Source organism: Peromyscus californicus, unplaced genomic scaffold (assembly GCF_007827085.1).
Source record: "Peromyscus californicus insignis strain IS unplaced genomic scaffold, ASM782708v3 Scaffold_18__1_contigs__length_77618521, whole genome shotgun sequence".
Lineage (NCBI taxonomy): Eukaryota > Metazoa > Chordata > Mammalia > Rodentia > Cricetidae > Peromyscus > Peromyscus californicus.
Window position 1 is genome coordinate 32,487,375 of NW_026294480.1, and position 27,793 is coordinate 32,515,167.

At 41.2% G+C, this 27,793-nt stretch overlaps 2 protein-coding genes across 6 annotated transcripts in view; both read right to left on the bottom strand.

The window, feature by feature from the left end:
* The window catches only part of Ttc33 (tetratricopeptide repeat domain 33), a 37,086-nt gene extending 24,028 nt beyond the window's left edge, over window positions 1–13,058 (bottom strand). The window contains exons 1-2 of one of the 4 annotated variants that reach the window (XM_052743211.1): window positions 12,852–13,058; window positions 9,507–9,728 (exon numbers count right to left, since the gene is read on the bottom strand). In XM_052743211.1, coding sequence (XP_052599171.1) covers window positions 9,507–9,727 — 221 coding nt within the window. In that variant the 5' untranslated portion in view covers window position 9,728; window positions 12,852–13,058. Of the gene's footprint in view, window positions 1–9,506; window positions 9,826–12,594; window positions 12,725–12,851 lie in introns of those variants that run through there. The other 3 variants (XM_052743210.1, XM_052743209.1, XM_052743212.1) reach the window with 3 other exon arrangements.
* A 3,994-nt stretch (window positions 13,059–17,052) lies between these two features.
* Window positions 17,053–27,793, bottom strand: part of Prkaa1 (protein kinase AMP-activated catalytic subunit alpha 1) — a 36,252-nt gene continuing 25,511 nt past the window's right edge. For both annotated transcript variants that reach the window (XM_052743213.1, XM_052743214.1), the window contains 5 exons: window positions 27,582–27,669; window positions 24,752–24,976; window positions 22,497–22,983; window positions 22,261–22,387; window positions 17,053–19,960 (listed from right to left, as the gene is read on the bottom strand). In XM_052743213.1, coding sequence (XP_052599173.1) covers window positions 19,716–19,960; window positions 22,261–22,387; window positions 22,497–22,983; window positions 24,752–24,976; window positions 27,582–27,669 — 1,172 coding nt within the window. In that variant the 3' untranslated portion in view covers window positions 17,053–19,715. The remainder of the gene's footprint in view (window positions 19,961–22,260; window positions 22,388–22,496; window positions 22,984–24,751; window positions 24,977–27,581; window positions 27,670–27,793) is intronic.

Genomic DNA, 27,793 nt, shown 5'->3' on the forward strand with positions numbered 1-27,793 from the left:
GTCAGAATAAGACATTTTCCTTTCAAAAACAAGCAGTGGTTTGCTCACCAATCTCTGCCTGGCCTGGTTACTGATGAAAGTTTGTCATGTTAGCCAAATATCCTTTTTACCTCACATTCTACTCTCTGCCTGAATAAACTAGAGGCAGTTATTACAACACAGCAGATATCATTTATGGGAATTCATGGAGATATTTTCAACTGTCACTATGAGTTTAAGGAATTAGTGGAAGGGGCCGCACAGAGCCAGGGATGTTAAGAGCCTGTAAGGAAAACAGCAATCCCATACTACAAAGGGTTGTCCTGTCCAAAGTGTCACTGACCCTACTGCAGAGAAAGAAGACAGCTTACCCTATCACCATCCAAGCAAGCTGTCCACATACAAAGAGCAAGATAATAAGAACTTCAAGAGAACACTAACCACAACTCCTTCTACTTACTCTTTGCATCAGGCAGATATGCATGCATGCATACACATAAAGACATGCACACGTGCAAACACACCTCCCACCGACTGGTATGGAATACAAAAGGCAAAGTGAAAAGAAAAGCATGTCTTCTCCTCACCCAGCACTTCTATTTTGAAAATACAATCAATGCTCCCAGCTGAGGCCTTTCTTGCCTAAGTACACAAATATTTAAGGAGCAGATGAGCCAGCTCCCATGGTTAAAGGGAAGCAAGCAAGGCAGAGCAAGTCACCCTGACAGACTGCTGGACTCCCTTCCTCTTCTCCCACTCTGGTTCATGAATCATAGGAAACTTGGCACCTAATATGTCAATCAATGGTCTCTCCCAGCTCCTGTAGCCTATCTCCTAATTCAACTTCAGTCTGGAACAGACTGAAAAGACACAGCCCTACTGCAGCTGCTGGATAGGAAACATTAAAAGATAAAAACTCGGTTTAAAGTCACTGTGGTTAATAAATGACCAAAGTCTGATTCAGCCAGTTTAAAGGCAGCCTTAAGAGCATGGAACTAAGCTAGCACAAGGAAGGAAGCAAAGTGAATAGCTCAGGGATTACACAGGGCAGGGTGAGATAGATAATGCCCCACAATGAATCGAAGAGCAGCTGGTGACCTAGCCAAATAAGTTAGATAGCATGCTCACTCACCAGATGGAAACGTCACAGCTCTTAGTTACTGTGTTCCCAATTACACTTCTAATTTACAACTGCTCAAATCTAATGAGCTATTTAGTTAATGACATATTTAATAAATATTTATAGGTCATTTTCTCTGGGCAAGGTAACATTCTAGATACTGAGAATGCTGCATTCAACAAGATATAAAGCGTCTCTACTATTCTAGAACTTTCTAAAGTATTAACTATATGGGGGGAAGTGAACATGGAGAGAAAGACAAGGTTTAATTGTAAATTTGATTTAAAAATGATTTAAAGAAGAAGGATGTGACAGGTAATAACCAAGTGTCTTCTCACAATGGGACAATGGGTGAACAGGAGATTCTTCTTAGAAATGCATATGAGCTGAGACCTGAAATGACAAGAGAGGACAACCATCTGAAAATCTGGAGAAACTCCATTCCAGACAAAGGCAAGAGCCCACGGCAGGACTAAGTACTCCATGTTCAGAAGACAGGAAGTCAAACCAGTATGGTTAGATTATAAGGAGAAGGAAAGTGATATTAAAGAAGTAGGCCAAGCCATGATCACAGAAAACCCTAACAGGCTATGGTTAAAGTGTTGATTTATTGTAGTTGTGATGGAGAATCCATAGGCTTTAGCCATGGTCACGGAAAACCTAACAGGCTATGGTTGGAAGTGTTGATTTAATAAAGGTGTGATGAAGAATCCATAGGCTTTAGCCATGGCCACAGAAAACCTAACAGGCTATGGTTGGAAGTGTTGATTTAATGGAGTTGTGGTGGAGAATCCATAGGCTTTAGCCATGGCCACAGAAAACCTTAACCTCCACCACTCTCTCCAGAACTTCACCAAGTCAGTCTCATCTGGTCCACGTCAAGGGGTGATGGCCTTTCTATCAAGATTACAAGTGAGGGCTCACTAGTCTACAGTAGCAGCCAGAAACGCATGGCTACAGGAACAAGTGAGCTATCAGGCAAGCAGTGGCTTACAGGCAAGTGGGGCAGAACAGCTCTAAAAGGGTGAGTAAGCCAGTACAGCTTAAGTAACTGGGGAAATTGGCAGTGCCTTTCACCTCTACGGGAAAGCAGCAGGTGCTCAGGTAAAAACTCAGATGTTCTGCTTTGTGAAGTTTGGTACGTTTTCCACATCCAAGTAGGTACAAAGAGACTTAAACGGCTGGAGTTCAGAGGGGAGGACAACACTGACACACATATTTGATAACTGTTAGCATCCAGAAACTAAATGAAGAAAGGTACACAAGTTTAAGGAAAGAAAACAATCATCAGGCATAATGGCATATGCCTATAATCCCAAGACTCAAGATGTGACAGCGGAAGGACCAAGAGTTCAAGGCCAGCCTCACTACATAGAGTCGGAGGCCATCATAAGCTTAGGAACACTGACAACCTTTTTTCTTTTATTCTTGAGATTATAATTACATCATTTCTCCCTTATTTTTCTGTCTTCCAAACACTCCCACATACCCCTCCTTGCTCTCTTTCAAGTTCATGGCCTCTTCTTTCATTGTCGTCACATGCATACATGTATATGTATACTCAGCTATATTTCTAAATATAACCTGTAGCAGGAATCTTAAAAGTTCTTATTAATAAAAAACAAACCTGGACCAGGTATTGGGGTGAATGCTGGAAGATCAGAGAAGCAGAACAAGCCACAGCTACCTCACCTTGCCAGTTCCTCAGCTGATCCTGTTTCCTCAGACTGGAAGCCTCTGTGTCCTCATCCAAATGGGTCTCAGCTGAACTGTGCTGCTCAAAGCCTAAAAGCTTAACCAGCCAAATGCTGCTAGTTTCTGGTCTTCACGCCTTATATACCTTTCTGCTTTCTGCCATCACTCCCTGGGATTAAAGGTGTGAGTCACCATGCCTGACTCTTTCCAGTGTGGCTTTAAACTCACAGAAATCCATGCCTCCAGAAGGCTAGGATTAAAGGTGGGAATGCCACCATTTTCTAGCCTCTGTATCTGGTGGCTGCTCTGTTCTCTGACCCCAGATAAGTTTATTAGGGTGTACAATATTTTGGCGAACACAATACCACCACAATAACCTGCTCAGTCTGTAGAACAGTTGTATGTATATATGACTGTTTCAGTGGATTAATGGGAACAGAATTTGAATGGTCAAAAAGGAAAAGGAGTTTGTAGCAAAAGTGAGCCAAGAACTGTTAGACCATGTGGTGTCAAATCGGCCTTGTCCTAAAGCACGCCAGTAAGTTAGAGAAGGGATAAGAGGGAGGAACCGATGACACACAAACACCAGGAGATATTTAGGAAACATGTTCCTGCGAAGGCAAGAAGGGATGAATCCCAGTGCCTAAGTGGGAAAGTGGATCTTTGGGAGAATTTGGTATTTATTACTACAGAGAGAAGACAACTACTCTACAGATAGAATACATCTGAAGTCCATGAGAGTGAGGAAATATTCCCACTGCACTGACTGCAGCATAATCACTGCTTGAAATGCAATGATGCTTGGGATCAAGATCCGCATCACATAGTGAGAACATACTCACATTCACTTCCCTAGACAATGCTCGCAGTAAATTCTATTACACTTGGCCTTCACACACACATAAATACTCATGCCACAATAACGAAGAAAAGTTAGCCACTTTACTATGCAAGTATCACCATCTAGTGGTTGAAACTATATACCAACTTTAAAATGTTGAGAGCTATACCTTTTACCTTAGGAAGGCAAATCCTAGTTAGAAATAAGTCTACAAATAAGTATTTGAAGAAACCAACTTCTAAAAAGTTTAGCACTACATGATATAAACCGGTAACATAAAATCCTAATACAGATAATCTACCACAAATTTATTTAAGGTGACATAACATGCTACATTCTCTTTACATGGACTTGTTTTGTAATCTTTCATTAATCTTTAAGGCATGTATCATCATTTATATATGAAGAAACCAGAAACTGGAAGAGAAGCTAATGACCTGCCCAAAATTTATACAGGAAGAGATGATAATTAGGGTAGGGTCTGAATGGAGGTGAAATGACTTCAAAATCCACTCTTAACCACTATATCAAATAGCCCACCTTAACAAAACTTCCTTGGGGATGGACAGGAAAGTATCACTATACTAAGAGGAGAGAATTCAAATTGCACAATAAATCTAAGTGTAATCTTGCCAACCGGAATCAGGGGCATCTCTGGGATGAGCAAGTGCAATGGAAACTCCCAGGATTCTATGAGGGTGACCCTAACTAAGACTCCTAGCAATGGGAGATACAGAGCCTGACTGATCATCTCCTGTAACCAGGCAAGACTTCCAGTGAAGGGACTGGGGCCTCAATGCAGCGACATAACCTCTGACCTACAATTTGCCTTACCTACAAGATGCTAGGACAAAGATGGCACAGAAATTATGGGAGTGGCCAACCAATGACTGGTTCAGCTTGATACATATAGCATGAGAGGGAGTCCACCCCTGACAATGCCTGGAGGGCCAGGACACAGAAGCTAGACAGCCCAAAGACCTAAAATAGAACCAAACATGATTGGAAAACAAGAAAAACAATGAAACGATTCCTAATGCTACTCTGGTATATTCATAGATCATGCCTTGTCTAACTGTCATCAGAGAGGCTTCACCTAGAAACTAATGGGAACAGATGCAGAGACCCACAGCCAAACATTAGGTGGACCTTGGGAAATCTTGTGAAAGAGGGGGAGGAAGGATTATGGGAGCCAGAGTGGCCAAGGACACCACAGGAAAACACAGAGTAAACTGACGTGGGCTCATGGAGACCCATGGAGATTGAACCATCAACCACAGAACTTGTATGGGACTGATCTGGACCCTCTGCACATGTGTTGCAGCTGTGTGGCTTGGTCTTCCTGTGGGACTCCTGGCAGAGGGACTGGGGCTGTCTCTGACTCTGTTGCCTGCTCTTGGGATCCTTTCCTGCTGCTGGGTTGCCCTGTCCAGCCTTAATAGGAGAAGAGGTGCCTGGTCTGACTGCAACTTGATATACCATGGCTGGCTGATCTACATAGAAAGCCTACACTTTTCTGAAAGGAAGGGAGAGGAAATGGATGGGGGAGGCAGAAAGTCTGCAGGGAGGGACCGTAAGGAGAGTAGAGAGGGAGAGGACATGAGCAAGGAGAGGAGGTGAGCAACTTGCTATTCAGCCTCTCTGAAGAGCAGAATTCCACCTTAACCTTTGGATCTTGAGTTCTTTAGAGGACAGAAATTTAATTAAGTTCCCTTTGTAGCTTTCTGCGGCTCTTGAGGCCTAACGCTGCTCGTAGCAGAGAAGTCACAGTTGCTGATTCGGACAGCCGTGGCTTAAAAAACAGCAACAATTTAAAAAACGGACAACAGCATTCATCTACCTCACTGCCTCCCCACACGGCTCCACGATCATTTCAGAAAAGGGAGTAGGAAGTGTATAAAATATGTAGATGACCAGAGGAAGCAGTACCTTCACACAGCAGAGTGGCAGCATGGACCGACTCATGGCAGTCATGACAGCATGCTTAAGACCAGCACAGGCTCAAGACAGACAGAACAGACAGGAGATGGGGACACATGTATGCATACATGTACATGCATGTGTGTGGCTGTGCATGCATATATGTCTGTGAGAATGTGGACCCAGACTGAATTAAGGTCCTCTTCCCTATTCAACAAGCACTTATGACTGAGCTGTCTCCTCAGCCTCTGTCACCAATCTCTACCTCCTAGCTGAGGCACTACTGGCAACCAGCATCTGCTGGGAAGAGGGTCAGTTTTTTAAGGGTGTGGCCCCTGGTAGATTGACCAGTTTTTACACCACATGGATGATACAGTCAGCAGCACACAGGCCTAACTTTATCACATCTTCAGATGATATGAACAACATTCTGTCTCAAAGATTCCACTCCTGGGGTAGGGGATAGTTCAGGGGTACAGCACAAGCTCAGCATACAAAAGGCCCTGGCAAATAAATAAATAATAAAGTAAAAACTATATATTACTCCTCTGGTCACATATACATCTTATAAAAATCACAGTAAGTGAAAATATATCAAAAGTTGTCAGAATAATAACACCAATTTTTCTAAGGTATTTTCTTTACCGGGGACAAATGACTAAGATTTGATCCACAGAACAAAAAAAGGAAAAAAAATTAAATTCTTTAAATGTATGTGTATGTAGTGGGGTGTAAGTTCATGTGTGTATATTCATGTGGGGGTATATACTCATGTGTGTGTATGCCTATGGAGGCCACAGGTTCAAGCATAGATACTGTTCCTCCATCACAAGCCAATGTACCTTCTGGGACAGGGTCTCACACTAAGACTTCACTGATCTGGCCAGCAAGCTCCAAGGATTTTGCTGTCTATCTTTTTTTTTTTTTTTTTTTGGTTTTTCGAGACAGGGTTTCTCTGTGTAGCTTTGCGCCTTTCCTGGAACTCGCTTTGGAGACCAGGCTGGCCTCGAACTCACAGAGATCCGCCTGGCTCTGCCTCCCGAGTGCTGGGATTAAAGGCGTGCGCCACCACCGCCCGGCTTGCTGTCTATCTTTACCTCCTCCACACTGGGATAAAAGCACAAGCCAGGACCCATGACTGCTGAGTAACAGTTTCCTCCAAGATTCAAACATTCCATCCAGCAGGGAAGCACTGTAAGCAGGAAAGTAAACCACTCAAAGTAGCTTCATGAAGTCCCTGAAACTGACCAGATCCACTAGGCCCCTTCCTGCCAGAGTAAGCACTAAAAGCTGAGAGTCCCTCTCAGACAAGCTAGTCAGCAAAGACTCACACAAGACAAAGAAGACTGAGTTCAGATCGGCAACCTGGAAGCAGAAACCAGCCGAGCTGCCTAAAACAACTGAGGCACCTAGAAAAGACATTCTCCAAACTGTTGAGCTGCCTGTGGGCTATAAAGTGTGCTCCAGGTTCCCAGCTTTGTGGGCATCACCCATGCAGGGGTGGCCTTTGGTGATGTAGCTGTCTTTGAGTCATTTTTGTCTTTGCTCCTCTAAGGAACCCCAATAAAACTCATGGTTCACCAAGTTGGACTTTACTGGTAGCTGTATTTTGGTTTGTCTTGGGTTCCCTATCTGGGGTGAGTGTGGCTGTGTGTTTCATCTCCCCAGGAAAAATTTTGTCACATAACAGTAGCTGCTTATATAGGTGCTGGGGAATCAAACTTGGGTCTCTAAGTTTGTATGGTCAGCATTTTACCAACTGAGCTATCTCCTCAGCTTCAAAATAAAAGGGTTTTTTAAATGTGGCTCTAAACAGTTCCCAGAGCAAACAGACATAGGCACAAGGCCATTCTGACAGCTGCTCTGACAGAAGGCCATCTAATGCTACTTATCTCCCTACAAGATGATGTATCCAGCACAAACTTTACTGAAAATGACTGGTCTCTCCATCACATCTTTACATGCACCTAACAATTTACAAAAACTACGTGAGACAGAGGAATAAATTAAATATAGACACAAGGAAACAATCAAATAGGAAAGTTGGTAAGTACTCTCTAAAACTCTTGGGTGGCTAGAAAGGGATCCTTGGGACTAGAAAGACAGCTCAGCAGTCAAAACCATTGGCTACTCTCCCAGAGGACCAGAGTTCTTTTCTCAGCACCCACATGGAGGCTCCAGTTCTAAGGAATCCAATGCTTTCTTCTGGACTCTGAGGGCACAAGGTATACATGTGGTACACAGACATGTATACATGCAAAACACCCATTATTATGTATAGTTAATACATGATAATAAAAAGTTTTGCTAGGCATACAGAATATAGGGTTGCAATAATCTCTCAACTTTACTACAAACAGAACATTTTTTACAGTAAAAAGCTATAATGGCAGTGAATGTTGGCAGCTGCCTAGAATCCCAGCCCTCAGGAGGGAGAAACAAGAAGATCACAAGCCCCAATCAGCCTGGGCCATAAGTAAGACCTGTCATCCTGTCTCAAACACTGAAAGAAAAAATTCTTCTTATATTTTATATTTTAACTTTACTAAGCTCAGGTCTTAAAGCACTTCACTAGCATTGCCAGCACCAGATAAAACTAGATGTAATGACACACACCTGTAATCACAGCACTTAAGAGGTAGAGACACGAGGAGAGTCAGAAGTTCAAGGCCAACCTGGGTTATAGGAGCCTTGTCTCAAAAATAATGATAATCTTCCTTTTGATTAGACTTTAAGTTTTTCAAGGGCCTGTCTCTTATGTGGCATTACTAATAAAGATCCATTTTTATTTTCTTCTAATCCTGTTTCCAAACATATTCTATGAGACAATTTGTCTTTTCTCCATTGACTTGTGAAGGAATTTTCATTCCCGTTGAAGTATCTAAGCAAAAGAAAGAAGAGGAAAAAAATAAGAAATCAATGTGGGGTTGGGAGGTGGGGGGAGAAACAGGTACAAATGGGAAATACGTAGTTTAGCTAGGGAAGATCTATGAATAAAAGATGCTATTATCAAGTTCCTGAGTACCTACCACATTTACAGAAGTACACAAGAAGTCAATGGCAAGCAGTATGGCTGCCACATATCTCTGTAATTCAATGCACTGCAAAGATTGATGTGTGGGAGGGGGGTAGGGTGGGGGTGGGGGGGATCAGGGGGATTGAGTTTGAGCTCAGCCTAGGCTATATAGCAAGAGTCTGACTCAAAAAAAAAAAAAAGCAAAGAAAAAATACAAGGATAATTAGTATTTTCCTGCTGAGCAACACACTGTATTACACTTCACTAACACTCCCCTAGCAGAACAAAGGAGGAAAAAGCAGCATGTGTACCTTAATGTGACTATTACAAACTCATTTTCCTTGAAAATGGGAACTCTGCAGGTGACTCCGAAACATCTCTTTTTAAAAATGAAATCAGACATTTAAAACATCAATCTATACAATACATAGATGTGCTGACTAGTTTCATGTCAACTTGACACAAGTAAAAATCACTGTGGAAGAGGGACCCTTAACTTAGAAAATGCCCCCACCAGATTGGCCTGTGGCCAAGCCTTGTGGTACATTTTCTTAATTAATGTCTGATATGGAAGGGCCCAGAACACTATGGGTGGTGCCACCCCTAGACTGGTGGTCCTGAGTGGTATAAGAGAGCAGGCTGGGCAAGCCATGAGGAGCAAGATAGTGAGCAGCACCCCTCCATGGAGTCTGCTTCAGCTCCTGCCTCCAGGGTGCTGCCTGAGTTCCTGCCCTGACTTTCCTCAGTGACAGACTGTTAATGGAAGAGTAAGAAGAAATAAACCCTTTTCTCCCCAAGTTGCTTTTGGTCAGTGTGTCATCCCAGAAACAGAAACCCTACCTAAGACAATAGCGCTTCCTTCCATCAGAGACCATGAACCAGAAAAAGTAAACTGTCCTCCATTAAAAAAAAAAAAACAAAACCCAAAAGCATACCTTTTATTTTCCGCCAGATTAGCCCCCTCATCCTTCAGCTGTTTACTCTTCTGTTTACAGCCTTCCTGGAGGGTCTCCTTCCTCCGTTTGCTGGCGTGAACCCAGCTGCCATCCTCATTCTCGGCTGCATCCTTCTCATCGGCTGCTTCAGCTTCAAACTGCTGGGATGTGGCCTTGGACACCTTCTCACCAATCTTCCTCTTCCACCCAAAGGAAGCCATTCTGTAAAAGTTCAGGGACTGTTTCAAGATCGTTCCAAAGTATTCCAATGAGCAGGTGAATACAGACTAGCGGAAGGAGACGACAGCCATGTTATCACCTATTTATGGGTAAAGGGAATAATCAGCAAGAACTATGAAATTTCAAAGACGACACCTGGACACTACTGTTAACCCCATCTCCTAATAGAAGTGGTGTGCTCTTGCAGACTAACCCTGAATTTACACAAACACATGACAGAGTGAAGCACATTTAGTAACACATCAGGTGGAGTAGTGAGAAGCAGAAACTGAAGAAAAATTGTTTCTTCAAGAAATGAGTAACAGGAAAATGATGGGAAAAGAAAAAGGTAGGGCGGCCATCTTTAGGTTGAGAGCCGAGGAAACAAAACTGAGCCTCACATGAACATCTTTTTTCACTCCTGACTTTAAGAAACAACTCTGAAAGGACATGTGTGAAAGAATAAATCACAATGCTGACTGGACATCTGACAGTATACGTCACTCCTGTTTTTCAGTTTTCTCAATAGTATGACTGAATTTCAAAAAAAACTCTTTCCTTGAAGAACTAGAAGCAAAGTATTTTTTATGAAAGTACATGATACCTAGGAATTATTTCCAAATCATCAACAGTGAGAAATGTTATGGAGGGGTAAAGTAAGATCACTCTGAATTGGTAACTGATGAAGTTGAGAGGTAAACAGAAGATTCACTGCTCCTTTCTCCTCCTTTCATATGTAGTGAAATTTTCCTTAATAGAAGCCTTTTAGGCTTTGAGTACTTTTTGTTTTGTTTTTAAAACAGGAATTACTATAGAATACAGCTGTCCTAAAACTCAACATTACAGCTCAGACTGGACTCATGATCCTCCTAGCTCAGCCTCCCATGTGCTAAAATTACAAATATGTGCCACTACACCTGACTATCGAATAGTTTTTAAAGATTTAAACAGGTAATGACTCAACAAAACTATTGGGGAAGTCAAAAAACAACCAATATTAAATGGCTTTGTAAATCTACCATGATATTCAAATGTTAAGGAAAAGAAAGGGTAGCTGGTAGAATAAAGGTGAAGACTGGAAGTCTTTAACAGTACTTAGTGATAGGATTAACTAAGAAATCCAGTAATTCACTAGCTACACAGATGGGCTTTAAGATACAGGGGAACTCAAGCCAGGCATGGTGTGGCCCATGCCTTTAATCCCAGCACTCCGGAGGTAGAGGCAGGCAGATCTCTGTGAGTTTGAGGCCAGCCTGGTCTACAGAGCAAGTTCCAGGATAAGCTAGGGCTGTTACACAGAAAAACTCTGTCTTGGAAAAACTAAGATAAATAAATATATAAATAAAGTGGAATCCCTATAATAGTGCATAACTATCTTATATGCTGTGTATATTCAGGAGTGTCTAAGAGTCTTAGGAGAATCTGTAACCCTAAGGAGACAAGAAAAAAAGCAATGAACTCAAAAGTCTTTTTGAAATTATCCAACAATAGGCATTAAAAGAGGGAAGGAGGGAGGAAGGCAACACTAAGTTTTTAGCAATAGAAGGGATCTGTTACTAATGCACGTGATTAAAGTGAAACATAAGTAACAGCAGGAAGAGAAAAAAAGTGAGGATAGATAAAAGTCATTGCCACATAAAACCTCAAGTTACTACCAGAATTGAGAAAATTATGGGTCACGGGCCTATTACTGAGCAAGAGAAAAATGTAACAGATCACTGCAATAACCAAGTACACAGGCTGATGCAGCACACCACGTGCTTTCCACAGAGCAGTGAATTTTGGGAAATCCCAGGTACACTGTGGAGTATAAACTACACTAGGGAATTAGGACAACGGAAGCCTCCTTGGCCTCATCATAATATAAGGAAATGTATTTCCTCTGTCTGAAAAAAAAATCACTTTACATATCCCAGGGAAAGACCAGGAAATGGCTAAAAATGATAGTACAGATCACAACTCAAGAGCTGAAGACAGCCTGGGGAAAAAATGGGTGCTTAGAATGCCTTCAAAAGAAACTAAAATATAAGAAAAGGAGGTGGTGGTGGTGGTGGTGGTTCTCTTGTATTTATGACTGTCCCTAAAGGCAATGAGAATGATGATTACATTTTCTGGTTTCAAGTTCCCAAATGGAACTTACTTTCCACAGCACCAATGTGGGGCACCAGGCAGTGTAATCGATGTACCAACAGAAACCTGGTGTGTTTACTGGAGGGAATTTCACTTTAAATCACTGGTCAAATCTGTTCGTAGAAGCTGGGATGAGGATGGAAAGAATATATATAGCAATAAGAGGCTACTGACTCATGCACTCTCTATGAGGGAATTGTATAACACGCCAGTTATATCTCAACTAAACTGTTTTCATGCTAAACTAGGAGCGTCTTGTACCTCTAAGGTTGTGTTTTTAATTAACTTCTCACTAAAACCCCTTACAGAAGGGAGTCTTTGGTAGATCTGGATTTGGGACGGATAAGGTGCCAAGACCCTAAACACTTTTCACCAGGCTAAGAAACCAAGTGCGTAAATCACAACTGTACAGGTTTCGGGTTCATTCATGTCCAGTGTTAACGTCAACATTTTCTACAGAACTCATGAGTGGGATTAAAATTCTAAACCATGACACCTGTATTCTACACTGAGGTACAATGATTCCCCCACGGCACATCGCTGGATTTGACACTTTTACCCAGCCACAAGCTGGCTGGCCGGTACTTGCGACTGAGCGAGCGTCTTCTCCTACTGACTGCGTGAGAGGATGCGGCCACCCAGGGTGGAAAAACACCGGCTGGACGTCAAGGGTCACAACGGCATCCCTCCGAGCAGAAGAGACGTACCCGGAGGTGAAGAACTGGGAGACCCCATTTACCTCAAAACGCTCCCAAAGGCGACTCCACCTCCCCCTGCCTAGGCCGACAATACACACGCGCCCGCAGCCGCAGCTCCTCAGGCCGCCGGGCCCGCACACCGAGCCCCGCCATCGCGCCCCGCGCCCGGGACAGCGGCCAACCTGCGGGCTCCGTGGACCTCACCGGGCCCCCCTCGCCCCCCCCTCTCCCGCACGCAGCACCCGCTCGCCTCGCTTCCCGCTCCTCTGCCTTCCGCCGCCTACCCGCAGCCAGTTACCTGAAAGCCACTCCGTGGTCCCGTGTTTACATTCCACTTGCCCTTTGGCACCGGAAGCGGAAATTATCCCGTCGGGCTGCTAACTGGCCTTGCCGGCCTGTGATTTTTTAATCCTCTATTAAAAACGCATGAAGTCATCCGGGGATGTTCGAGCAGCCCAGAAAAGCGGATAGAAGAAAAAAAGGCTTTCTAATCCGCCAGAGCCTTCTACGAGACCACTGGTCCCAGAAGTCACTGCGGCGCCCAAGGCACTATGGGATTTGTAGTAGGGCCACCAGACCAAAACTGCCCTCTAGCAGCAGCCGGGAGTAGAGGACTCGCGGATAGGAGTGTCAGAGCCATGCAGCTGTGCTTTGCAATACACACAGGCCTAGCCGGTGAGGGCCAGTGAGACGCAGAAGAGAAAAAAACTGAGCTGAAAATAAGTTCAAGGGGAGCTGTGCTGGTTTATTTCTGTCAACTTGACACAAACCTAAACATAACTGGGAAAAAGGAATCTTAATTGAGGAAACTCCTCCATAACATTGGCCGATAGGTAAATCTATAGGGGTATTGCCTTGAGTAATAATTGATGTGGGAAGGCCCAACCCATTATAAGTGGGCAGGTGGTTCCTGGTCGGTATTAGGAAGCAAACTGAGCAAGTCAGGAGGAGCTACCCAGCACACAGCCTTCCACCGCGGCCACCACATCAATCCCTTCCTACCTCCAAGTCCCTGCCCTGCTTGAGTCCCTGCCCTGACTTTCCTCTATGATGTGAACTATAAGATGAAATAAACCCTTTCCTCCCCAAGTAGACTTTGGTCGTGGTGTTTTATCCCAACAATAGAAAACTAAGAAGGCAACTGATCAGGGAGGGCCAAGGGTGAACTGTAGGCTTCCTGTGAGAATCTACAACACAGCCTGAAAGTAGCACTGGGCCATTTCTTACCAGTAAATGAGCAGGCAAATGTCAACACTGGTATATATTGAGGAAATTGAAATATTGTTAAGTTTTTATCCACATAGCTATGCTGCGCAAAGGAAAACTCATTTTTGGAGACCATGCTTTTTCACCTCAGCTCTTAGCATTTCTTAATGGTTAGTTATTTGTTGGGAGAAACATTATAGGATGCTAAGATGCCATTAAGTAATACTTCCCATACCCCCAGTCACCAGTAGTACCACCAAACTGTTTCTCTCCAAAACATCAAATATACCCTGGAAGAAAAATCTTACCTCCAACACTGGCACCAAAACCACTGATGCAAGGCTAGAGAGGCTTGCTGCTCTTGCAGAGGGTTCTGTTTCCAACACTCAGCATATAGGCTCATGCCTATCTGTAACTCCAGTTATAAGGAACTGATGCCATCTTCTGGCCTTCACGCTAATATACAGGCAAAACACTCATGTCTTAACAAAAAAAAAAAAAAATGAATGCAAACAGTGCTTATTAGCCTATATGGGTTAGAGACCCTTCCATCGCCAAAACTCTTACATGTTGCCATTTTTCACAAAAGTGAACATTGGGGCTGATTGTTAAAGTGCCATGGTGATAGAAATGCTGCATTGATTTAAGGTAATTGATTTAAGGTAAATTAATGTAATGGTAGGGATGTAGTCCTCTATCACACCCCTACAGTGTAACTCTGGAGTCCAATGTTCTTTTGAGATGAGGTCTGATTGTGTTACCTGGCAAGACTCTTAACTTTCAGACCCACTTTAATAAACCAATTAAACCTTAGCTTCATCAAGGATATTTCTGGCCAGGCGGTGGTGGTTCAAGCCTTTAATGCCAGCACTCGGGAGGCAGAGCCAGGCGGATCTCTGTGAGTTCGAGGCCAGCCTGGGCTACAAAGTGAGTTCCAGGACAGGCACCAAAAACTACACAGAGAAACCCTGTCTCAGAAAAAAAAAAAAAAGCTATTTCTGAATGAGGGAATTTTATTTTTCTGCTGTACCAAGTACTTTGCTACTACTGACGTGTGATGTCTCTCAAGTGTTTTAAGACTGCATTATAAGGGCTGGACAAGATAGTTCAGCAGTTAAGAGCACTGGCTCCTGCTCTTGCAGAGGACCCAAGTTCAGTTCCCAGCACCAACATCTGGTGGCTCACAGCCTCCCTGTAACTCCAGCCCTACGGGAACCCAACACCATGTTCTGGCCTTTGCAGGTGCCTGCACATACACACATACACATCAGTAAAAATAAAATCAATTCTTCAAGACTATTATAAATTGAAGTTCCACTTTCTTGTGGAACAGAACTTTTTTTTTTTGAACCACTGACAAACTGATTATTCATATTTGGGTATTTGACCTTTTCTGGAAATGAGCAAAGGGGCTTGTGAGATGGCTCAGCAGGTAAGGATGCTTGCTGCTGAACTTGATGACATGAGTTCCATCCTCAGAATCCATTGAGTAGGAAGAGAGCTGTCATCTGGCCTCCATATTTGTGTTATGGCATGCAAACACACACACACAGAGACACAATTTTTCTTGGAAAAGAAACGCCTTTTGAGAAAAACAGTTAACAATGTGCCAATGACAAAATTGTACTCCATATATAAAATAATGATCTTGACAGCTTCCCAATGTGTCTAGACTTGGAGGTAAGCGATGACTTCAGATGCGATTTTTATTTATAATTTGATTGCATTCACTAACAGTTTTTAAGACTTATAAAGTCAGTGTTTTCAAATAACCAATGCATGACTGTAGTAGCCAGCCTCTAAGATGGCTGTGGTAGCCAGCTTCAGTATTTCCTACCCCTGGTATTCACACCTCTGTGATGTTCTTCCCATAATGTGTCAGAATTGGTCTGTGTCCTTTCTTTTGTTTTCTTTCTTTGTTTTCCGGAGCTGAGGACGGAACCCAGGGCCTTGCACTTGCTAGGCAAGCGCTCTACCACTGAGCTAAATCCCCAGCCCCAGTGTCCTCACTTTCATTAATCATAATAGACATGATGGTGCAGCAATGTTCCTCCTGGATGGAGGTTTATGTGGTCATTCACATTCGCTGCAATTGTGAAGCACTGACTATCCACTGAGCCCATACTTACATTTTTTTGTACTTTAGAGTGTATGTGCACATCTCCAACCATCCTAACAAGATGGAGCAGGATTTGTATCTTGGAGTAAGTCTTGGTCATATTTGTCATGAATGGCTCACAGTGGCCATATGAGTGAATAAACAGTGCTTGAGGCTCTGTTCCTTTTCTAAGTCTCTCGGGGTAGCTTAATTTTGATGCCCTCTACTCCAGTAAAGGCTTGGCAATGTCTTCCAACTCACTAAACATCCTCTCAATACTCGGCACTATCTATTGGCATTTACAACAAACAGAACTTTATTTATTCATAATAAATAAGACAGATTAATAGATGTTGTTTCACATGACAGTTTCTTGTGCAAATTTGTAGAGAATGACTAGAAAAATGGATTCTCCGAAAGTACATGTGTTCATAACACTCTTTAATGTGGCTTTGCTGTTTTAAATATTTAGAAAGCCAGGAATCTAGCAAAAGCCCCCAAGAGTGCTCTGGGTTCTAGATTTAATAGTAACTGAATTCGAGCAATGATGGAATTCAAGTCCAGTGTTTGTGACTAGTAGTATGTGACAGCCACTTCAGCTTTTCAGTTTGCGTCTTAACCTTTTGTCTAGATGGCTGATTTATAGGGGAAATCTAAACAATTTATGAGAGGCAAACAAACATCAGTGTTTTGAGTATTAAAATATAATCAAGCGCTATTTTATACTTCAGTACATGAAAGAGCCCAGAGGCTCAGCTGTGAACGAGGGAATAGCCGATTCCCAAACCTAGAGTAAACAAGAAAGACATAACAGATTTTTAAAAAAATGAATTTTTTCTTTATTATGCCATCTTTCTAAATTAAGGTATTCTGGGCAATCATACATAAACCACAAAGATTGACTCCTCCCTACAACCAACTTAGTGTTGGGTTGTGTGTGGAATTTCATTCATCTTTTCAGAACCCACAATGAACAGGTGGAGGGGAGGAGCTAGGGAGAAGAAAGATTTAGACAACATGTTTTTCTTTCATTCCCAAGATGCCACTTGGAACACAGATCTTACACATCCAGCCATATTAGTTCATTTTTGAATGGTGTCAAAGATCCAAAGGATGGTGCAAGGAAGGGAGAGAATTTATATAAAATTATCTAAAACTCCAAAACACTACAAAAGAATCTTAGGAAAAAATATAATCAAAGTAAAAGCAATGGTGTTTATTTCAGTGAAATTATTTTAAATTAGATATATTAAGCTCCCACATGTCCCAACTTGGTAGAAAAGTTCCTTTCATGAGAAATCAATTTTAATGGCAAAATTTTTACATATCAGCAAAATCTGTTATATTTAAAACTATGTATACAGTACTTTTCTGGCAAAAACCTTATACAGCTTTCAGTTGTCAAGACAAAGTAAAAATATGGTTGCATAAAATCACAAAAAAATATAAATTGCTGAAAAGATAATAAAAAAGATTAAAAATCATTTGCATTGACTCCCTTTACATTTTCAATATAAGAATCTGCAAACTACAATACATTTGTGAAAATCTGTTGCGAGCTTGACATACTTAACTGAAAGTTGTCATTTCAAATATCCTAGCTTAAAAAAAAATTGACTGCAACAGTCTGCATTTATCATACTATTTACACAAGTGCAATATTTAAATATCTTCAAAATAAAACTCAGTAACTAAAAGGAATCACAGAATAACTTATAAAAGAAGCAAAGTTTACAAAATTAACAATTTGTAGAAGGTCCTATTTAAATGGTTCCTCCTTTTGTGCCCCTCCCCCCCCCAACAGTTTATAGAGATATTACTTGGCTCTATTTACAAATCTGTAAGTTTAAAAACACAGTCTTCCGCTCTTCCCGTCAGGAACACAATGCTGCATTTGGACAGCATAAGTGACATCAGTAAACCCCAAACCAAGGAGACACACACACACACACACACACACACACACACACACACAAGGTATAAATACAGTTTGGAACTGGTTTAAACGGAGTCTCCATTACTTTATACAGCATTCAAAGTGGAGTTGAATAAAACAAGCCCTGAACAAAATGAATCATATTTTTTGTCCGGAATTCAGTGCATAAACTATAGAGCAATCTTTTATGCCAGCTATCGACCTTCAAATTCGTTCCCATCTGGTTAAAGAAGTGCTCAAGAGATATGGCGGTGGGGGATTTTTAAATGAATGCAGTGGGGAAAAAAAAGTCTCTCCTGCAAAGGAAGATGATTAATGTTTAAAGAAAATGTAGTTTTTGCATTGCTGGGATCAAACCCACAAGCTGGGTATGTCCTAGGCAAGCACTACCACTGAGCTAGAGCCTCCAACCAAATTTCTTAAACGTAAAAGAAGCCAAATATGGACAATACGAAATTAATTATTAGCTCATAAAATACCAGCTTTGTCTTACTCGACTTTAAATCTTCATTTACAACTATTATGCTATGCTATCACTAAAACAGGGAGAGGCATATAAATCAGAGATCTAAGAAAGATTAAACTTATTTTTTTAAAAAGTAATTTTTTAAAAAATTAAAACCTGAAATAAACTTGACCATTTTGAAGAATGGATTTCTTCTACACCATTTCAAAATATTATTAAACCTGATTAAAGAGCTACAACTGAAATCAGACTGTAAACTTAAATGGGACTCTGGACAGTTAAGAGATAAATATGGAGGGCCCTGCACTATCTGGAAATTACTGATTTTATAATGGATTCAAGAGTTTCTTAAAGGACAATATCATTATTTTTAGGAGATGCTTAAGTATTGAGGGTTGGGATGTGTATCTTAACATCTCAATGGTTCAGAACAAAAGCATACTTATATATGCATATCTATGTTTTTGTACATACGTGAATCTAGAGGGCAAATGAAGCCAAGCAGTAGTTGTTGGAACTACATAGTAGATATACATGCGATCAATATAATCTTTACATTTTTCTTTTTAAAAATGTGTCCAGAATAAAATCGGGGGTTAAAAATCCAATTGAAGCATTCAAAGCTTATAAAAGATGTCCTTTCTATGCACTGAATCAATTTTAAAAATACACAATCAAATGACATTCAATACTGGCTGGCATGATAGCCAGGAGAACTCTGTGACAGCGACAAAAACATGATTCAGTACAGTGTGAGCAACTTGGCTCTAGGAGCCAAAGCAGCACTTCATATACAAAACATAAGGGGGAAACTGTAGAAGTAAACGTAGGGTTCAGTGTTTCTGAAGATATAAATTCTGTGGGTTTGCAAGGCTTACAAGCTAAAGACAATTTTTAAATTGAGTCTGTATCTGATATGACTTACCACAGAAAACAGCATTTTAAGAAGGATGTGGAAATCATTCACAATGTTACCAGAAATGGGAATAGTAGCTATTTAAGAAGCTAAGGAGCCCAGAAAACAGCATCACCTAAGGTCTATGAGGATTCTATGCAAATAATTCATATAAAACACATCAACATATGTGAAGGCTTTAATGGTAAATTTATGGCCTACAAAGCCCTGTTACACCAAATTAAAATGGTCAAAAATCAAGTGAGCTTGAGTCCTGCAATCCATTGTGTGTATATTATACCATATGTACCTATTGAATAAGGGACAACAAAATGGTCCCAATTCATTTCTGCACATTAGGCTTTCAATTATTGATCATTTTCCAATCCCTGTGCAAAATGCATTCCAAAAGGCCAATCCTTAGTTATAATTTTATATATATATAAGATTTATATATATATATATATATATATATATATATAAAACTTGGTAAGTGGAAGTGTTTGGCTATTATTTATTATGCATGCTTATTGCATCAAAGAAATAAGCAAAGTTTTAGGTTTACTGTGCAAGAATTTTAATTAGATTTGCACACATTTCAAAAAATTCTATTGTGTGACTTCCTGGTCTTGGAGCTAAGTCAACAGGAGAAGAGTCGAGTGAGGTCACAGACGAGGTAAGAGAAACTTCTGAGGGCTTTCCTGGAGCCTCAGCATCGGAGTCACTCCTTTGGCAAGATCGATAGTTGCTGATGGATCCCGATCGCTGTGGAGTAGCCGTCCCTGATTTGGCTTCTGCAATTTCATCTGGGTGAAAAGAATTCCAACGTGTTACTACTCTCCCTCAAGTTTTCAAACAGTATGTATCAGATTCTTTAAGTGAGACGACTCACCAGCTCCCCAGAGCATGTTTATTTTCAATACATTCTCAAATGGGGGCAGTGTGCCTGGATTAAGCCACTCACCATGTCTACACACAGCATGAAGAATGCTTATGATGACCAGGCCACACAGGGTACTCAACTTACTACTCTTGACTTTTACACTAAGAGTCAGTAAACTAATAACCTGGGTTTGAATAAAAATCCCCTTGCAGTAAAATTCTTTTCTATCAAAACCACAGAACCAATCACTTGAAATATGGAAGGTATCTTGGAAATCATCTCACCCAAGAATAATTTTACTGATATAAAACAAAGCCAGAGCGGTCAGTCATCTGATTTCTTCAAGAAAACAAATGAACAGAAAGCTTCAGCCATTCGGGCACTCTACCCTCCCAACCTCAGCTCAATGCTTTTTACTATGCAGTCTCTCATATTTCATTTAGAAGCAGAAAAGAGCAACAATTCCAATAGGCAAATTCAGAAAAGCAGGGCTTAGTGGCACAGGCCTTCAATCCCAGCTACCTGGGAAGCTAAAGCAAGAGGATCATAAGTTCAAGGTCTACCTGAGCTAGTGAGTCCGTGGACAACCTGGATAACTTGTGAGACCTCCCCCAAAATAAAAAGTAAAAAGTGGGTTGCAGCTCGAGCTCATTGAGAAGGCCTGATTTCAATCCCCAGTACCACAAAAGTAACACTAAAAATGAAATCAAAGGGAAACTAGTTGGGAACAAAATATAAGGAGAAATAGTCCTAGAGTAGAAATATAGAAATAGTAAACATCCATTCAGTTGCCAAGTCCAAAGGTCGATATAACTAAGACTGCAAAATTATCTAAACACCAAGAGAAAACTAAAACCCGATCCCAATCTCAAACTGAATCGGTGTGTTGTGTGTTAGCGGACAGGTACATGCTATTCAGACATCTGAGCATGGTGTACATCTGTAACCCAGTACTCAGAGATGGAACAAAGAGGATTGCCCCTTCCAAGCCAGGCCAGCCTACATAGAAGACCCTGTCTCAAAAACAAATCAATAAATGAATGAATCAATCAATAAATCAACAAGCAGACCATCATAAGCAGTCAGCCAGTGTATATCATAGCTCAAGCCTTTGTCTTTCTTATACTCTGAAGGTGCTGTCTTTGAGTCTATAAGTAATTACTCTAAATATCCTCCCATAGATACTTGTTTAACAATTTGGAAGAACAGGCATAATCATGTGTTTAATTTTAAAAGTTCTTAAAAGTAAATGAAACTACAGTAAATCAACATTTACTTTTAAATAAAAAAATTTACATTGCCAAAATGAACCTTACAAAGCAATAGAAATATGAAAGAGAATTATCACTCCAGAATTAAACTGTGTATTTTTAAAGATTTTATAGAACAATAATCATTTTCTACTTTGGAAGAAATGGTAATGGTGACTGAAGCCAGTGTTTTGTGTCTGCTAGGCAAGAACTTCACTACTGAACTAGATGCCAGGATGATAATCTGTAAAAGAACAATGTACTACGAAGAAAAAGAAGAGGAGGAGGAGGAGGAGGAGGAGGAGGAGGAGGAAGGAGGAGGATTCACAATTGTCAGTGACATAGAGGACAGAAAGTCACATTTACTATTACTTACCAGGAAAAAGCCAGGCAGTTTCATAAGACACAAAGGTTAAGATGGAGAGCGCAGTGGGGGAGGACGATAAAAACAAAGTGTATGATCAAAGTGTCATCCTGGGGGCCAGGGAGATGGCTCAGTGGATAAGGAGCCTGCTGCACCACATAAGGACCTCAGTCCCGATCCCCAGCACCCATGAAAAAGCCAGGCCAGGGGGTGCACATCTATAACCCCAACACTGGAGGCTGGGAACGAGAAGATCCCTGGGGCTTGCTGGCCACTCAGTCTAGCCTAAAGGGCAACCTCCTGTTTGGAAAGAGACCTTGTCTCCAAAGTAAGATGGAGAGTGCTGGAGGAAGGTACCTGACACTGACCTCTGCTGCCCCCACCCCATGTACACACGGGTGAGTGCAACCAAAACACACATGCGAAGGAGGGAAGGAAGAGAGGGAAAAACAGAGAAAGGGAGGAAGACAAGGAAATGCCATTTTGAAATTTAGTACTTCGCATGCTTAGGTTTAATTAAAAACAAAATAAAACCAAAAAACAAAGACTATAAGCCAAATTAGATAACCAGGTCTAACATATCACCTCTGTGGGTTTGTGTGTACATACCATCAATACTACGGAAATCCAATAAGTAAGTCCGACTATCCACTTGATAGAGCTGTAGACTCATTTTGGAAAATGTGCTAGTCACAGGATTCTTCCTTCGTACACGCAAATAATAGGGGTTTACAACCTAGCATTTGACACGGACAAAAACAAAGACACATCAAATCAATTCTTCTATAAAAGACTCTTGTCTATAGGTTCGGCAAATGTGTTAAGTCGAACACTGGCCTTCTTACCTTCCATTCATAATCCAATTGCTTGATTGCTCTACATACTTCTGCCATGATATCATTTGGTCGACTTTGACTTCTAATTCCCAGATGCCATTTTGCTTTCCGGACACCTTGGTGTTTGGATTTCTGTGGGTTTAACTCATCAAGGGTATGCCGTGCCCTTGGTGTCTCAGCAACCAAGAAGGGGACTCTTTCGGGATGGGGCCGAGTTAAATGGTGGTCATCGAGGAAAGAATCGGGCGGGCTCGTTGCCAGGTAGAAATCCTTGGCCTCGTTCATTATCCTCCTGTTGTCTATGATGAGATGGTAGGCTACCGCCAGAGGGTCCTGGTGATTTCTGTTGTACAGGCAGCTGAGAACCTCCTCTTCCGAGCACTCGAACTTCTCACACACTTCTTTTAAGGCTTCATCATCAATCATGGTTGAACTGTACGATGGATCCTCAGGAAAGAGATATTTTGGAAGGTCCTGTTTAAACCATTCATGTTCCCTAAGAGAAAATAGCAGTGTGCAGAGAAGAATTTTCAGTAAAACCAAGAATAAAAACAATACCTTTCAAGAGTTTAAGATATGAATTAATTTACATTTATACCCACACTACGTTACTATTGTATTTTTTTTAACTCTTTTCCTCTTCTAACTCATACTTCATTGACTAAGTTGAGAAAAATGTTCCAGCCTGCCACTAATTTTTAAGGATTGATGCAAGCAAATGAAAAGTATGTCTACCCAAATGATGACAAGTCAGAAAGAAATTATGTTGTGTGGCTTCCCCGTTACACTCCTCTTCACACTGTTTCATGTTACATGAAAAGAACTTAGTGCTGGGCAGTGGTGGCGCACGCCTTTAATCCCAGCACTCGGGAGGCAGAAGCAGGCAGATCTCTGTGAGTTTGAGGCCAGCCTGGGCTACAGCGCGAGCTCCAGGAAAGGCACCAAAACTACACAAAGAAACCCTGCCTCAAAAAACAAAAAAAAAGAAAAAAAAAAGAAAAGAACTTAGTAACAAAAACAGTATGCAATATCCTTTGTTCTTACTGTGTACTTAGTTATATGCTAAGCAATTCATACATGCGAAATCTATCCTCATCCACACAACCCAGTTCTGTAGGACTCAAAAGGCCATTCTCTGAATGATTCCCTATTATATTATTTAATTGCACATATAAAAGGATATGGAACCATATCAAGAACTATGCTAAAACTTAAAAAACGAAAACAACAACAAAACACAGAGGAAAACACCCAAAAGAACAATGGTTATCGATAAGTGGTAGACGTAAAAGTATTCTTTTATTCCCAGGAGTCTTTCTGTGGTTGTTGCAATTTTAAGGGTGTTTGTTTCCAACTGGAGACTGACTTTTGAGACAGACTCTCTCCACTGGGTAGCCCAGGCTGGAATCAAACTCACTGTCATCCTCCTTCAGCTTCCCAAGTACCATGCACAGCATTTTCTATCAGAGTTTAACTCTGAAAAAATACCTAAAACATATGCAAATATACTTCTCCCTTAGATAGTTTACAACAGCAATTTAACAGAATGTGTTTCCCTTCCCATCTGGTGGTTAAAGCCATGCCCTGTCACTTGGGATCTCCTCTGCAGCAGGTTTTTGCTATTGTTGTTGTTTGGTTTTTTTGAGACAAGGTCTCTCTACATAGCCCTGGCTGTCCTGATCTCACTCTGTGGATCAGGCTGGCCTTGAACTCACAGAGATCTGCCTGCCTCCACCTCCCGAGTGCTGAGATTAAAGGCGTGCACCACCACTGCTCACCTTCAGCAGGACTTTTAGCATAAGGAGTAAGTGGAAAGGAATAAAGCTTAAATTCACATACAATCCTCTTCCTGGTTACCCTAATGCTTTCTTACTTATTACTCCCATATGCATACAGTTTTTCTTTCTTTCTTTTCTTCCTCCAGGATGAGAAAAATGTGTAGTCCAGCCATCAGAATATCAAAGAATTCAGGAAAACAAAAATTGGGGAGGGGGGCGGAGATGAGATAACATTGATGGTAGAACAAAGTCTCCAGGAAGTACTCTTGAGTGTTCATGAGAAATGGCTTGCCTCGACTTGAAAAACGTATGTCATGAAAAATGTTACCTGTCACCATCAGTTCTGCCTTATTTAAACTATTAGGTTCAACCACACACAACGCACCATTACCTATAGAACTCAATTTCCTATGAAAAGTATATTGCTAGGAAAAAAAGTACATCATTAATAAAATGAAATTTTTCTCCTGTCTAGTTTAAAATTACCTGATATCTTTGATTGTGGCCCTCTTCATGGGATCTACCTGCAGCATATGCTTCAAAAGGCTGATGACAGAGGGATTTAAATACTGAGGGGTATAAAAAATCCCATCGCATATCTTCTTAAAAAGCGTTGGCACATGGTCATCGTCAAAGGGGAGGGTTCCACATAACAAGGCATAGAGAATGACACCACTGCTCCAGATATCCACCTCGGGGCCTGCGTACAATCTGAACAGGGATGCCACTGCATTAAACACAACAGCAGAGTGCATTGCCCAACACTCTTCAAATACAAATATTTTACAAAGAATTAACACAAGAAAATAATCCTTAAAGAAACCAATGATCAGAATATGGTATTTATAGCAACTGCTGCACACCACACATCAAGACGTTAATCTTACCAGCATTACCTTTTACAAGTTAAGATGTTTCGTAAATTATGCCTCGTGGGTAAAATTGTCTCACTACCTTACTATGACCTTCAAAGGGTCCTACCAATAAGGCCAAAACCTTGAACCATCATGATCAATGTTGAATTTGAGCCAGAGATAAAACACTTCTTTTTTTTTTTTTTTTTTTTTTGGTTTTTCGAGACAGGGTTTCTCTGTGTAGCTTTGCGCCTTTCCTGGGACTCACTTGGTAGCGCAGGCTGGCCTCGAACTCACAGAGATCTGCCTGGCTCTGCCTCCCAAGTGCTGGGATTAAAGGCGTGCGCCACCACCGCCCGGCGATAAAACACTTCTTTAAATAAATTGTATTTCCTGTGTGTATGCACGTGTATGCACACACGCCTGTGTGGGCCATGTGTATATCTGTGCATACGCAGAGTGAGTGTGGACGTGAAGGGACAACTTGGTGGAGTCAGTTCTCTCCTTCAACCTTGACATACGTTTCAGGGATCAAACTCAGGTCATCGAACTTCAGAGCAAGCACTTCAAATGCTCAGCCATCTCACTGGCCCAAGATTAAATTCTGTAGTGACAGACTCTGAACCCATTTCTCCTAAAACCCTCCCATCAAAGTTCAAGGAGCCTGAGGCTGTAGAAGCAAGCCACAGTAAGTGAATTCACAGAATACTCTAAACTTTTACTTGAAGCACTCTGTAGTCAGGGATCTTTTTTTTTTTTAGACAAGGATCTTAAACAGCTGGAAAAAAAAAAGAGTTGAATCATCCATTCAGAATCTGGCTTTGGGAAGAAAACAAATCTTCAGAATGACAAAAATAAATTATAACTATCAACAAAATTTTTTTTAAGTAAGTGTTTCTATTCATCCAGACCTCAAAGAAAGGAAGACTAACTAAACTGAACAAACAGATTTCACTAATAGCTCATTTTGTGTATGCTTGATCATAATGCATCACTTTGTATGTGATTATGTCCCCCATAGTATCTAGGTCCTGATATTTTCATACCAAAGAAGTTAAGACAGAAAACACAAATGAGTTTGTTTGTTTGTTTGTTTGGCTTTTCGAGGAAGGGTTTCTCTGAGGAGCCCTGGCTGTCCTGGAACTCACTCTGTAGGCCAGGCTGGCCTCAAACTCACAGAGATCTACCTGCCTCTGCCTCTTGAGAGCTGGGATTAAAGGCGTGCACCACCAGCACCCAGTCAAGTTCAGCATTCTTATATTGCAATGTCTAGCAGATCCAGATCAAGAGAGAACACAAATGAATCTCACTTTCTCCCTCTCTCCCTCCCCTCACCTTGCCTTTTCTTGATACAGAGTCTACGTATATAGTCCCACTTCAAAATCTATGTGTCATGCTCAGGTTATAGGTATGCACTACCTCCACCCGGTCTGACTCCTGTTTTTTGGAGAACCACTTCTTTAATTCAATTTCCTAAGACACTTTCATTCCTCATAAAACATGAAGCTACACAATGGGCGGTGATGGCTCATGCCTTTAATCCCAGCACTCAGGAGGCAGAGGCAGGCGGATCTCTGTGAGTTCAAGGCCAGCCTGGTCTACAAAGCGAGTTCCAGGAAAGGCACAAAGCTACACAGAGAAACCCTGTCTCAAAAAACAAACAAATAACAAAAAAAAAAAAAACATGAAGCTACTACACAGATGACATATATTTGATTAATTACAAAACTATACATTGCATTATACTTGTGACTCAGTTTTGCTTTCTGTCTGGGTTTTTCTGTTTGTTTTGTTTTGTTTTTTTGAAATAGCGTCTTGGGTACCACAGAATGATCTCAAACTCTCAAGCTCTAGAATTACAAGCATGGACCTCTTGTAATGCCCATTTTTTATTTTTTGTCAAGTAAGCCATTTCTCATGAGTAAGTAATTTGATACTCAGATTTTCAGTACCTTACCTACCTACCTTTACAACTGACTTGCTTTAAATTCTTCTGCCAGAGAAAAAATTAACATATTTCATTCTAACTACTTTAACATGACTTGGCTAATTTACCCACTTACGTTTTTTTATAAAATTTATTTTTATTTGTGTGTGTGTGTGTGTGTGTGTGTGTGTGTGTGTGTGTGTGTGTCTGTGGTATACATACACATGCATGCAACTGCTTGCAGAAACCAAAAGAGAGTGTTGGGTCTCCTGGAGGTAAAGTTACAGGCAGTTGTGAGTCACCCAAAATGTGGGTGCTGAGACCCAACTCCAGTTCTCTAGAAGACTAGCAAGTACTCTTAACCACAGAGCCATCTCTCCAGCTCTTTGTGTATTATTCTTAAACCACAGAATTTGCAGGTAAGGAAATACTTTTCCCTTCCTTCACTGCTATTAAATGTGACAATACAGACTAAAAACACGAAAAGAAACAAACAATGACAAACACAACAAAAGCTGCGTCTTGTCAAACACACCTTCCTGAAATCACTTCCGGGGCAGCGTAATTGGGTGAGCCACAGCTTGTTCTCAAAAATTCACCATCGGACATCATGTTTGAAAGACCTGCAGAGACAAACAAAGGCCACTCAAGATTCCCCCAGGACAAAAAGAAAAGTCCATTAAACAACACAGCTAAGTTTTCATTAACAAGACCAGTCACCATTTACTTTTTCTTTGCTTCAGTGTG